The sequence below is a fragment of the Juglans regia genome, chromosome 7, assembly GCF_001411555.2.
Source record: "Juglans regia cultivar Chandler chromosome 7, Walnut 2.0, whole genome shotgun sequence".
Classification (NCBI taxonomy): Eukaryota; Viridiplantae; Streptophyta; class Magnoliopsida; order Fagales; family Juglandaceae; genus Juglans; species Juglans regia.
Genome location: NC_049907.1, coordinates 47,800,969 through 47,815,167, shown reverse-complemented (window position 1 = coordinate 47,815,167; position 14,199 = coordinate 47,800,969). Strand labels below are relative to the sequence as shown.

General features: G+C 33.6%; 1 protein-coding gene across 1 annotated transcript; it reads left to right on the top strand.

Moving 5' to 3' along the window:
• The first annotated feature begins 1,500 nt into the window (after window positions 1–1,500).
• On the top strand, window positions 1,501–10,557 carry LOC108981834 (synaptotagmin-5-like). The gene is made up of 12 exons (XM_018953084.2): window positions 1,501–1,683; window positions 1,785–1,893; window positions 2,460–2,561; window positions 3,876–3,926; window positions 4,887–5,007; window positions 6,595–6,716; window positions 6,840–6,938; window positions 7,535–7,615; window positions 7,721–7,806; window positions 8,163–8,388; window positions 9,384–9,548; window positions 9,825–10,557. The coding sequence occupies exons 2-12, from the start codon at window positions 1,789–1,791 to the stop codon at window positions 10,206–10,208; spliced, it is 1,542 nt and encodes a 513-aa protein (XP_018808629.1). The 5' UTR covers window positions 1,501–1,683; window positions 1,785–1,788; the 3' UTR covers window positions 10,209–10,557.
• The last annotated feature ends 3,642 nt before the right edge of the window (window positions 10,558–14,199 follow it).

The window sequence follows — 14,199 nt, the reverse complement described above, 5'->3', positions numbered from 1 at the left end:
TTCTTGAGAGAGAAGTTATAGAGTGAGTTTTGAGAGATAACTTCCTTGTGAAGTTTTGTTGTATTCATCTGTACTCCATCGTTGTTGATAGTGAAATCTTCGATACCGACCCCCACCAGTAGACGTAGGCTCATTTTGAGTCGAACCACTTAATTCTTGGTGTTCTTTCTGTGTGATTGTCATCTTTTCTTTCGTTTAGTTCCGCTACTATACTTCGAGTTAGTCTTAGATCTACAGTTATTCCCAACAAGAACGATGAATTTGAGTAAATAAAGAAATAATTGTTTCTTTAAACGTGTTGCCATATTGATATTATGGATCATGCTAGCGGCCGTACCCGTAATTATAAAATTTTTGTTATTTTTCTTTTAATTTTTTAAAATATTCTTAATCATTAATAAATAAATAAATAATTTTATTAATAATCACTTTCTTAACTATTAAATAAAAATTAAAATAATTAAAAATATAAATAATAAAATTAAACGATAAATTAAAGAAGATCTACTAACATTTTCGTTTGATATTATTGGATCAAAACACGACGTATAACTGCAGAAAATGGCGAATCTTGGAAAGAGATTTATTCAATCCCACTACAGAAAATAAATAAATATAAAGCGGAAAGAGGTCTGATTCTACCGTCCGTGCATAAATGCTGCCAGATCGTCTTCTACTAATAAAAAAATCCGCTTTATACGAGTATCCATTTTTTTCATATTATGCTTCACGTATAAATTTATAATTTAATCATATATTATAAAATAATAAGAAAATGATAAAAAAAATAATAAATAACTTTTTTATTTTCTTTAATATTACTTATACGGAACATATGAAAGGACTCGACCAAATGGCCATTGGATAGAGGTCGAAGAGCATTTCTATCTGGTGTTTTATTTCATTGTTATCTTCAAATTACGAGAAAAAATTTAGAGAGGAATTGAAAACACTCCAATCCCATTCTTTATTTTAGTGTTTTGATTTAGGATATAAACAGTTAAATTATTATTTATTTCTTAAATTATTTTTTATTAATATTTTATTTTAATAAATAAAATAAATTCTTATTTCAATTATTTATATTTTCTCTTATATTTATATTTATTATAATTTTAAATATTAATTTTAAAAATATTATCATACCTATAAAAAACTAATTTAATTTTTTATTTAAAATATTAACTGAAATAATAGTTCAAAACATAAAAAAAAAATTAAATAATTAAGTTTGTAAACGAGAGAAAAATATAAAAATAAAAGAATAGAAGAATATTATTTTAATATAATAGAAAATAATAGAGAATAAGATGTATAATTTTTTGAAAAAATAAATAAAATTTAAGATAAAATTATAACAAATATCCTTTTTAACTAAAATTTAAGTAAAAATTTACGAAACCGAACGTGAATCTCTAATAAGGCGAACAAAACCGAAAGGGTAGAAAGGGGTCCCTTTCTTGCTTATGCCCTACCAGTGCCACCTGACTGAATTCAATGCCGACAGGTCCCGATTCCCAACAGTTATTGGAGCCAGCAAGTAACTTACAATTTACAAACAAAAGTAACCGACACTTTCCATCGATCGAGCAAGCAAGTCACGCAGTGGGGGGGTCGCTCCCAATTATTCAAGTCTTCCCATTTGTTTCTCTGATCCACTCGCTGTCTTTCCTTTATTACTCTGTAAGTCTCTCTCTGTTTTCTTTTTTGTTTCTTTTGGGAAAATTCGGTTTTGTGATTTAATTGCTTCTTGGGGAATTGTTCATTTGCAACCTGGATTAAAGGAAAATGGGGTTAATTTCGGGGGTTTTCATGGGGATGGTATTCGGGATTGCATTGATGGCTGGATGGAAACAAATGATGCGGTACCGAAGCACCAAGCGAATTGCTAAGGTATTACCCAAATTTGGATGCATTCAAAGTTTATTTCTGTTTATATTTATTCTCGAATTGTCTCAAGTTGTTGTTTTCTTGTTTTCCTTTTTCATGTTTAAATTGAAGATTTGCGTTGACTGATTGGTTCGGTGGGTTAGGGAATTTAAGTTTACATGAAAACCGGTGGATAAAAGTTGCAAATATATCTTTCGATTATTATTTTGTGATGCTTAAACTAGAACAAAATATGGGCGATCCTTGCTACTTCTGCTTGAGATGCAATTTTTTGTGTATGTATCTTATTTCTCATTTTCATACTCATTTGGACAATCTCCCTTTTGAGTACCTTCATAATATGATTGTAAAAGGAATAGAAACTGAAGTCAGTGTTCTTAATTATAAATAGTCACACGAAGCAAACTTTTTGTTGATTTTCTATTGAGTCTAGCCTCGGGCCCATTTCAGAGAACCAGTTAGATAAGCAGCTTTAGCTGAGCTAACATTCTTCATAGACGTGATTTCACATATAGGTTTTATCGTTTTACTTGGTTAATAATATTAGGAATGATTCTCTTCTTTTGTAGGCTGTCGATATAAAACTCCTTGGATCCCTTAATCGAGATGATTTGAAGAAAATTTGCGGAGATAATTTTCCTGAATGGATATCTTTCCCCATCTTTGAACAGGTTGATTATTTTTTGTTCATTTTTTTTTATTATCATTATGCTTATTCGTTTACGTACTAATTGCAATATTTACCCTCAGCTTATCTAACATTTGATATAATGAACAGAGAGGACTCAAAAGATCATATGGTTTGCTTTGTTTTGGCATGTGTCCCAGTTGAATTTTAGAAACATGATGAGTCATAAGATTAGCGACAAAAAGAACTCCCTAGTGTTGCCCTAGTTGTCATCTTTACGTTGTGCTATTTGATTTTAAAGCCTTCACAATATGCCCCAGTGGTGATTGAACTGGCATGTGGATTGTCAGTATTCGTGAAATTTAAAAAGAGTTTCATTTTCATGATTGGTTTGAGTAGATATAAACATTTACTAGGGATAAGGGGCCTAGATTCAATAAACTGTCCGCCGCCAACTTTAATCGCTAAATTACTTTTATCTCTACTAGCTGAACTGCTGTTGGTAATTTCTTAGTGCATGTTTGGGATTGCGGTGGGAAATATAGTTTATAGCTTTAGCGCTTATAGCTTATAACTTAAGTAATAAGTTCTACTATTAAAAAGTTATTTACTGTTTGGTAACCAAATGTTAAAAGCACCTTTAAACATGATACATTTGTTTGGAAACAAATTTAAAAAGTGTTTTATGAGGTAGAAATGATGATTATTTGAATATTTAAATATTATGACCATATCTTTGAAAGTTTGAAAGTTGTAATTATCTTAAAGTTGTTTGGGTGTTTTCATTTATTGACAATCTTTTTAAAATTTAAATTATGTTCCACATTATCCGGAAAAGCACGTTTGAGAAAAAACATCATTTGATGCTTTTCCTCAAATGTACTTTTTAGCTTATTTGGGATTAAAAGTGCTTTGATATGTAACATCCAAACAACATAATTTTTCCATTAAAGAGCTTTTAAGGCTATTTAAGCACTTTTTAAGGCTCCTACTGCAACCCCAAACAGGCCCTTAGTGTAGGCTCTCCAAAATCCATTCCATCCCAAAGAAAAATATTGCCCCCTCAAAAAAGAAAAAAAAAAAAAAAAAAAAACACCTTACTAACTTTGTCTTGCTTACAATTTTAAGTTTCTGAAAACTCCTTAAATCTTATCAATATAAACAATTGTGTATGATTGATAAGTTCATTCAATCTTGAGCAAGTTAATTTCCTTTCCTAAACTTGTCGTTGTCGCTTCATACATTTGATATTGAGCTGCGCAGTTTGGAGGCTAACCATGCTAGGCAGTGTTGAAAAAAGTTTGTTCGTTTGTGAATTTCTTTGCTTACTTATGATACACTTTGGTGGAATTTTCAGGTAAAATGGCTAAACAAGCAACTGAGCAAATTGTGGCCTTACATTGCAGATGTAAGCCTCCGAACTTGCTATCCTTGTTGATATGCATTTTATTATATGCCAAAATCTCCTTGAATACTTTTCTGATCAGAATTAACAACCACACAATTATCAAGTTTGGCACCCCTGCTGGACTTCAGCCCCTTCAATGTAGTGATAATCATGACAGCAATGGATTTTCTTTTAGTTATTGAATAACATAATCTCTGTCTCCATTTGTATTGACTGGATTTTTCTTGGAAGGAATTAATTTCAGTTGGATTAAGTTACATTTTTCAAGAGTGAATTATGGTATATAACTTTTCTTATACTAATTATAATTAGCTTTTATCCTTGAGCTTTGTGGTACACATCCCTTGGAAATGGAGACTTAGGCCATGTTTGGATGTCAAAAATCCTCCAACTTATAAGATGTTTCCTCATTTGAGACAATATCGGTCCTAGACTCCTAAATATCCATGCAAAATGTTTGTATCAGATGGATTTCCAAAAACACTTGAAAAAAACCACCATCTTTTTTTTTTTTTTAAAAAGATGCACACTCCCCCTGCTCCCTGAGCAAGGAGGGGCTGAGCGGGTGAGGGGGAGGGGGAGATCACACCCCCTCTTCCTTGGCAAGGCACTGACCCACCTTATTGGTGCCCCTCACCCTTGGCTAACCGAGCCACCCCAATCTCTGGCCACCCTAGATGTGGCTCACCTCTTGGTGGCCAGATCTTATGTGGGGCAAAAACTAAGTTTGGGTGTCCTAAACACTACTGATGTCAGGAATTAGCCTGAGAGTTTTAACGTGTGCACAAGTGTTTGTTGTAGGAATGAATAAAATTGATTTACAGGGGAGGCCGTCATGAAGGGGTAGGAAGGGAGATATTATGTTCTAGAGAGGAAAAGAGAATACAGAAAATTAAGCAACTGCCCTGGAGGAATATACCTACTCTTTTTCTGAATTATTTTGGATTTGATTATTGTCAGGCAGGAGAAATGGTAATAAGAGAATCTGTTGAGCCACTTCTAGAAGAATACAGACCACCTGGAATTACTTCGCTTAAGTTCAGCAAATTATCTCTTGGTAATGTGGCACCCAAAATTGAAGGTACGAGTCATTATTTAGTTTTTAAATTCTGTGCGCACGCCCGCATCACTATTTGTCTAACTAGCTGTAATGTTATGTCATGGAGATACTGTAGACATTTATGTCATGGAGATACCTTAGACATTTCTTACTGACTGTCATCACATTTATATAAGAATGTAATCCATAAAATAAGTTCTTAGAATATGTATGGAATTACATCATACAAGTCCCTTTTAAGTCCTCCACTGTTTTTCTAAGTAGGTTTAAAGCTAACTATGCTTGCTTGCCCCTCTTTCAGTTGAATGAAAATTTCTTCTTCATTAGCTAATCAGCCTTTAAGCTGGGTGTTTGTCATTTTATTCAATGCATAAAACTGAGTTTCCTATTAGTTTTTTGCTCCCAACCTCTCTTGTTGTCCATCCCTTTTTTCATCTGATTCCCGCTTGCTTTAAACTCGTTTACTTTGATTTTTGAACTAAGCTCCAATGTGAAGAAAAGAAAGGGTCCAGATTTACATGTCCTTGTCTAAACCTCAACAGTGGTGAAAAACAAGGAATAAAAAAAAAATGATCTTCAGCTGTCTCTCAAAATTTTAAAGACAATGGTAAGTGAGGGGTTTTTTTTTTATGGGAAATCTTGGATTTGTGTTATTGTAATTCAACTAGTTCTTCAAAATTTGAAAGTACTGCAAGCATTCGTTAGAGTGTGACCTCTTTGTTTGGTGGATATGGGGATACTCTCTTCCTGTGAAAGATTGCAATCTTGTAAAAAATAGTGAAAGTTACCAATAAGGAGAATTGTTTACCAAACAATCCATATTATTACTGGCGGAAACTGAGATAGGTCATAATAACAACTCCGATCACAAGGCAAGATGGCTTTAAAGTGTGGGGAATCAAATTTCTACTCGAAATCGAGAAAAGGAAGTTTTCCAATCATCCAACTTCCTACTTAGATCCTATGGATGTTGGAAGCGTTTCAGATCAATTAACATCTGTCTTATTTAGCTTTTCTTTACTTTTAATTTTTCCTTATCAAAAAGATCAATTAACATCTGAGAGGATCCATGGATCCCAAATATGGACTCTGATAAATTATTTGCTTGACGAGGCCATAAGAAGGAAGATAATTATGTTTTGCACGAAGATGAAATGATTTTCTGATTAAACAGCACAATTTTTAACAAGCAAAAGCTATTATTTTGCTTAACTGCTATGATTTTTAAGAATGCTGTATCTTATGAGGTCCATCTTAAAATCCTGCAAGTTAATATTTACTCAAGGGTCTGTAGCCCCTGAAATATATTGTTACCGGTTTATGGAATCATCATGGAGTGCTTGTTTTTTATTTCTTACGATCAATATCAGGGCCTTTTTTTCACTCCTCCTAAAGTTCTTTTCTTCTATTATTAAATATTCATTTTCAACTAGTAAGATACTTTTTCCCTATATGTTTCCTGTTTTCACTTAGTTATGGGATATAATTGTTATGGTTTTCTTGCCAATATAACCAGAAAAAATCAGCCCTTTGCACATTGTTTTTAAGCATATAATCATATATCATGTTACTCATAGTTTTCCTGTATAATTACTTAATTTGATGCAGGTATTCGTGTTCAGAGCCTTAAGAAAGGTCAAATTACTATGGATATTGACTTTCGGTGGGGTGGTGATCCAAGCATCATCTTAGGAGTTGAAGCTGCTCTTGTTGCTTCAATACCCATTCAGGTTGGTGCATCAACAACTTTGAACAGTATTATTTGAATTTTTTTTAAAAATGTTAATAGCAAATCAAGTTATAGTATATGAGAGTATTGATTTAAGTTACTTCTGTGGTACCACCTGTCACAGCTGAAGGATCTTCAAGTTTTCACTGTCATTCGTGTTATCTTCCAACTTGCTGAAGATATACCTTGTATTTCTGCTGTTGTTGTTGCCCTCCTTTCCGAGGTACTTGGGTGAAGATTTTTTAATTGCGGGAAAATATATGAAGTTTTGCTAAATTGATTTCTACTTATTGAATATCTATTTAATAATATGTTGGTTAAAATGATACTGGTGTTGAACCGATCCAGTTACCTATACTTTTATCTGACAAGAAGTATTGTTAATGCATTTGTAGAATACAGATGGTGTCCATATTAAGAATAATAAATTGATGGCATCCATTGATTATAAGGGTGATATAACTGTGAGGTGCTCCTCTCAAAGTATTAATAGAACAAGGGGGCAATGGTTTTATGTGTTTATTTTCATTGAACCTTTTTAAGCATAATATGCATGGATATAATCAGACCTTTTGAAGTACATAACATTAGCATAAAGGGTTTTTTTCCCCACTTTTTCTGTGTAAGTGATTAATCATCAATTTACTATGTCAGATGGTTGGAGTCATGATGCGAGATGACTTCAAATTACAAGATCATAAAAGTTACTTCTTTTTATTCAGTTACAGTTGATTTTGAATCGACTTCTTTTTCTTTTTTGGATAAGTAATTATTTTTTATTAATAATGGAACTGACAAATTCTCAACTACTTCAATCAGCCCAAGCCTAGAATCGATTATAATCTGAAGGCTGTTGGTGGAAGCTTAACAGCTATCCCTGGACTTTCAGATATGATTGATGTAAGTTGTGGTTTCACATCTTATTATTTCATTCCTTCTGATTGATTTTGTGTTTTTACTTGCTCATTATGCTGCTTACACTATCTATTTTTTCTTTTTTGGTAGGATACCGTGAATACAATTGTCATAGACATGCTCCAGTGGCCCCATAGGATTGTTGTTCCAATTGGTGGTATACCTATTGATACAAGGTAATAATAATAATAATATCATCATCATCATCTCCTGAAATAACTTGAGAAGGAAAGGAGTTTAGGAACTAATAATTTTTTTTTTCTTTCCTCATAATTCCTTTTTATGATATATCAAATTACAGCAAAACTATTTCAAATTCTCATATTAGAGAGAGAGAGAGAGAGAGAGATCGATCAAAATTGGTCAACAAAGTTTTCCTGTAGATATATTTTTCATTTTCACTCGTTTATGCTTAAAGTTATGCAGTGCCTGTAAAATAGTTTGGATAATTTCTTCAGTACTTCAGTCCATCTCAAGAAGGTCCTTTTTTTTTTCTGGTTAAGTGTGACATTTCGCCTTGGTTTTTATCCAGTGAACTAGAGCTTAAACCACAGGGAAAGATTGCCTTGACAGTTGTGAAGGCAAATGATTTGAAGAACATGGAAATGATTGGAAAATCTGATCCTTATGTTGTTGTGTATATTCGGCCACTCTTCAAGGTCAAAACAAAGGTTGTTGAAAACAACCTCAATCCTGTTTGGAATCAAACATTTGAGTTGATTGCAGAAGACAAGGAGACACAGACCCTTATACTCGAGGTTTTAGTCTGCTGACACTTTTTATTATTATTATTTGTCATTTCTGCCATGCTCTTCTGCCAGTTTTCCCTAGCTTTGTATATTGGCAGCTCTTGACACTCTACATCGTACCTCCCTCCTCCCCCCACATCCAATATATAAGCAAAGTGATGACAATGTATGCTCTTCATAAAGAAATTGAAATATACTCATAGATTAAAATTACAGTATTTTAATTTTTTTTAAAGATTTTGAACAACCGAATTTGTTAGAAAATGCAAGTTCATTTCAAATTCGTAAATGAAGCAATCTATTATATAATTCAGCGTGGTTAGTAGCAATAAGTGCCTTGTAGCAATGACAATATTTTTCTTCTTTTTAGATGTAGGGATATAGGATTCAATCTATAATGTGCGTATATCCACAGGATTAAAGTTAAAGCCCCCTCAAAAAAATAGAAAAAAAAAAAAAACTCCACGATACCTGGGAGGTGATGCATGTGGGATACTTAGTGGGAATGGTGGTGGGAGACTGATAGAAATAAAAATAACAAGGTCAGTTGATAAATCTGACCCTTTGAGCACTTGAAATTTACTGTTTTCAAATGAAGTTCGGTCATGGATTGTGGATATTGTATATTTGAATAAGAACCAGAGAAGCATGGGATGGTTAATTTTCAAGAGATGTTGGAAGAGACGTGAAGGGCATACAAATTGAGTACACTATTTTGAACTCGTGGTTGTATTTTCTCCTCATCTGAAATGGAAGATCTGTTTTTGTGTACGTGTTTTTTTTTGTGCACACGCATACACTTATGCTTAGTTCCACTATTTTTGGGACGTGTATTATCCCTGACAATTTATAGATACAGTTTTAGATGTGCCTAAGTTGACTTGACACTGAGTCTTCCCTTTTTTTTTTCAGCCGTTATCGGACCCAAAATATTCTGTCATGACTCTGAAATCTTATGTATCTGTTACAAGTAATGCATGAATGCTCATGAGCTCTTCAAACAGGTCTTTGATAAGGACATCGGGCAAGACAAGAGATTGGGAATAGTAAAGCTACCCTTGATTGAGCTTGAAGCTGACATCCTAAAAGAGATTGACTTGAGACTGCTACCATCACTTGACATGCTGAAAATAAAAGATAAGAAGGATAGAGGAACAATTACAATCAAGGTAAACATTTGATCAGAAATGTTAATCTATTATCTGCATGACCTTGTTATTTGCTAAAACTTCTCCTTTCAGTTTGATGATGATACAATGTTACAACCTTATGTTGCCTCTCATTTCTATTAATCCTGCATCTGTGTTTGGAGAGGCCTGCTATAGAATTATATCTATTCCCTTCTTCTTTTTTGCTTGATTTATATTTATTCAGTTCCCTTGTTTTCTGATGTTTTCTGTTCGGTTAATTCTTATTCAAGCCTATTGTTTATGTATGACTTTCAGGTCTTGTATCATGAATTTAACAAGGAAGAGCAGTTGCTCGCCCTAGAAGAAGAGAAGAGGATCCTAGAAGAAAGAAAGAAACTGAAACAAGCGGGAGTCATAGGGAGTACAATGGATGCAGTTGACGGAGCAGCATCATTGGTTGGGTCTGGTGCTGGAATGGTGGGTACCGGTCTTAGTGCTGGGGTTGGACTTGTGGGAAGTGGCATTGGCACTGGAGTTGGGATTGTTGGGAGTGGCCTTGGAGCTGTTGGCAGTGGACTGACCAAAGCAGGAAAGTTCATGGGCAGAACCATTACAGGGCAATCGAGCCACCCCAGGAGGAGTGGCTCCACAACTCCAGTGAATAGTGTCCAAGAAAATGGTGGTGCCAAGCCACTGTAGCTCCTTACAGAGTTGCTGCCAAAGTATGTGAACTGACCTTGTTTGAACGCTTTAATGACTGGAGTTATCTATTGCTTGTTTTTTTTAACCATTGTATCTTCTCCAATCCTCTCATCTGCTGGCATGGGAAACAATGCACGGTGTTTATCCATTTTCTTGGTTTCAGCTGTATCATCCTGTAGTCCTTTTCACGTTCTTCCTTGCTTAGCTGCATTTGTCAAGCACTAATGTAGTTCTCTATTACTTATCTACTTCTGACTTCCACCTCACTTCACCTAAATGAATTGGTTGTAAATAAATTATGTATGAATTAGTTCTCTATACTTATCGACGACCAATTTATGCATTATTTCTGATTTTTGCTACTTAATCCAAATAATTAAAGAATGGGAGTAAATAAATATCTTACGATGAAACTTCTCAGTTTAATCTCTACGGTTATCAGTTAGTTCGGTACTATTGAGGATTGTGCAGGTTCTACTATGTTGCCGGACGGCTTATTCCTATATCGGATACTGAGCTCAGTTCTATGCCTCTTTTCAAGTCTGCAAGGTTATTAAGATTGTAATCAGATGATTCTGTCACATTTTCAAGAATGCGATATTGAATATCAGCAATTTTGGGTTTATATATGAAGAGCAACGATGTTATGGTTTCCATGAAAGCACTGCAACGGTAGGAAGAGGAGAAAAACTTACTGGCTTTGATGTTTGCTTTTCAGATTCTTACCCCTCCAAAGTCCTACCCTTTTTTTTTTTCATATGCTTATGCTTAATACTTATGATTTGCTAGTTCCTCTGCTGAATTTGTTAAGCAAGCTGAAACAAGTTCAGCTGGCCTGATTTGTCTTTCAGTACTTGGCCAGCAAAGAAAAGGGAAAAAAAGCCACAGTTTTTTCATGTAAGAGAGGCTCCCAACGGTTGATTTTATGTGCTTATATTCAATGGGTTATTTTTTTATAGATCAATGTGGGAAGTTCAGCGAAAAAAATAATGGCCGTAAGAGTGTGATATCGAGGGTGTTGCGGATTTACAGGATGACTACACAAAACTCTACCGTCAAACCAATTTGTGACTTTTCTACGTTAAAATTCATGAAATTCATGATGTTTTGCCAATAAAATTGTTGTGTAGGCATTAATTATTACATGTCCTGAAAAAAAAAATTAATAATTTTTGTGGGAAGAGCATTGCATTGCCCTTGAAACATTAAAGTATTGCTGAATTGAAGATCCGTGGCTCGAAGAGCTATACAGTCTCGTGACCTAAGAGGTTGAAGTGCAGGACGGAAAAGCCAGCCATTGCCACCAAGCAAACTGCAAAGCATTTCAAAGACAAACAAAAGAGTGGATCAAATGTGTTGTGCATGTGATGTGAGAGAGGATGTAGATAAGGCCACCCAAGCCATTATTACCAATTTATTTCAATAAATCAATCAATGAAAATAATGACCCTTTCTTGTTTTAGAGATAATGATGACTGAAGTTTAACGGCCAGTGAGAAATATCCCAGGCAGTCAGTCAGTCAGTCTCCGACAAGAGTGGTGTGTTCAACTTTTTATCGTTTTCGCAATGCTTGCAATAACGTGGGACTCACATGATCTCACTTTCTCGATAGAGAGAGAGAGAAGATGAAAGGGTCGCTCCCTCTCTTTGTTTTATTCTGTGTCTGTTCTCTTCCTCTCGAAATGCTGCATTGCCACCTTCTCCCCCCCTCCGTTTTGGCTTCTTTCTTTACAACTTGTTGTTTTCATATATATATTCCTTCTGCGAGGTTACATAAAGTCAAAAGCCATCTCCAAATTAATTGCCCTTTATTTTTTTGGTTTTTTTTTTTTTTTTTAAATCTTCTATTTTCTTTTGAGCTCGAATGTGATTTTATGGATACAATTACAATTTAAAGTCCGGAAAACTTAAAAAAAAAATTTTAATCATTTTTTTAATTGAATTGGTATGTCTAGGTTTCTAATATCGGTTGACGTCCCAGAATATCTTTTTTTACTCAAAGGAAAATGATAGGGTTACTACCCTCTTATTACTCATTTACTATTTTTTTTATATTTGTTTTTTATAATTTTTTATTTTACTTAATAGTTAAGGAAGTGATAATTAGTAAATTTATATATTTTTTAAATTTTTTTTAATGATTAAAGATGTTAAAAAAATACTTAAAATAAAATAATAAAAAAATAAAAATACTATAAATAATAGATGGATAGTAGATAGGTAGTAAGCCTATCACTACCCTTCCTCAAAATAATGTGTGACATTGACTAACTCTTAGTATTTTTACTGCCGTCTCATTAAAGCTTGAAGTTAATTGATTGGGCAAGGGATCAGTCCTTTCCCAGACAGTATTAAAGTCAGCCCTGATGTTGTTTTCTGCTGACATAAATTCTTTCTTTATATATTTAATCGATGTTTTGTTTTTTGTATACATAATTTAATAATATAAACAAATACAAGGCTCGAGAATTTCCAGTGGTAGTGTGGTAGATTCAAAATATAAAGAGTGGGTAGTGTAATAACGGCTAGGTCAAAATTGGCCTTTTTATTTTTGATCAGTTTTTTTTATTGAAAAATATAGGATTACTACTTTTTTACTACTCATTTATTATTTTTTTTATATTTGATTTTTTTTATAATTTTTTATTTTACTTAATAGTTAAGGAAGTGATAATTAGTAAATTTATATATATTTTTTAATTTTTTCTTAATGATTAAAGATGTTAAAAAAATGCTTAAAATAAAATAATAAAAAAATAAAAACACTACAAATAGTAGATGGGTAGTAGATAGGTTGTAAGCCTATCACTACCCTTTTTTATTTATATTTATTTATTATTTTTAAATATTTTTAAAAAATATAACAAAATATCAATATATTAATAATCAAATTAAAAAAAAATAGCATTTTTCAAATATAAAAGGTTTCTGAGAAAAAGGCATTTTCAATTTGAGAAAAACTTGAGACCGGACGGGTGTTAAAGGTATTTTCGCACCAGCCAATAATAGGGTGCCACGTAGATACTCCATAAAGACTAATTTTGAATCTGCATACACCCAATTAGTCTTTTTATTTCCTGCTTTCTCCCTCCCCATCCTCTTGTTTCATTTCTTGCGGCACTCGACCACCATTACAAGAAATCCCGTACCAATTTCGAAGGCACCCATTAGAATCCAAGGATTTAGATTTCCATGAAACAAGGACTTGCCCAGAAGGGTTACTTACAAAGCCCTTCTTGAGCTCCAAGAGTGCTTCAATGTCTAGATGCAATTACTATAAAAAACAACATTGTCAAACAGATTGTCTGCATTCCTTCTAAAACAAGCCCAGCTTTCAAAAACTTCAAAGAGAGAAAGATAGAGATAGAATGTAACAAATTGGACTACAAACAAAGAGTCGAAGTCAATGCTAGTTTTGCAAGTTGCAAAGCTAAAAGCTCGAAAGACTTGCATTGAAGAATTCAATGGCTACTAACACTAACCAGTAGGAGAAAAAATGTAGAGAAAAAATGCCTAATGCAGAGAAGAAAATACCTGTAGGCGTCCAGCGTGAGTCGTCATGGGCGTTGCTTTTGTTCGTCCTCAACACCCACTTTCATTTTTCGACAGGAAATGAAACAGAAGATGGGGGAGGGGGAAAGCAAGAAATGTAAAGACTGATCGGGTGTATGTGGATTCAAAATTAGTCTTCTTGAAATGTCTACATGGCACCCTATCATTGGCCGATCCAAAACTACCTTTAACACCCGTTTGGTTCCAAAATTTTCTCTTTCAATTTACAATACAAAAACAAACAGTTCCTTTACAATTTAAAATTAGAGCATCTTTATTGGCTTGGCCAAATGAGGAGGTTGACTAAAATTTACATAATTGATGTCAAAAATATTTCACATTGAATTGAGCAAATCTAAAATAATTTAAACTTTTACTACAGTGGTTGGCCAAATATGGAGAACCACAATTGATTCACCAAATATTAAAATACTA

Coding starts and splice junctions, on each gene's coding strand:
- LOC108981834 (XM_018953084.2), top strand. CDS start 1,789: ATGGGGTTAATTTCGGGGGTTTTCATGGGGATGGTATTCGGGATTGCA. Junction 2,562..3,875: donor CTTTCCCCATCTTTGAACAG/GTTGATTATTTT, acceptor TGGAATTTTCAG/GTAAAATGGCTAAACAAGCA. Junction 5,008..6,594: donor TGTGGCACCCAAAATTGAAG/GTACGAGTCATT, acceptor AATTTGATGCAG/GTATTCGTGTTCAGAGCCTT.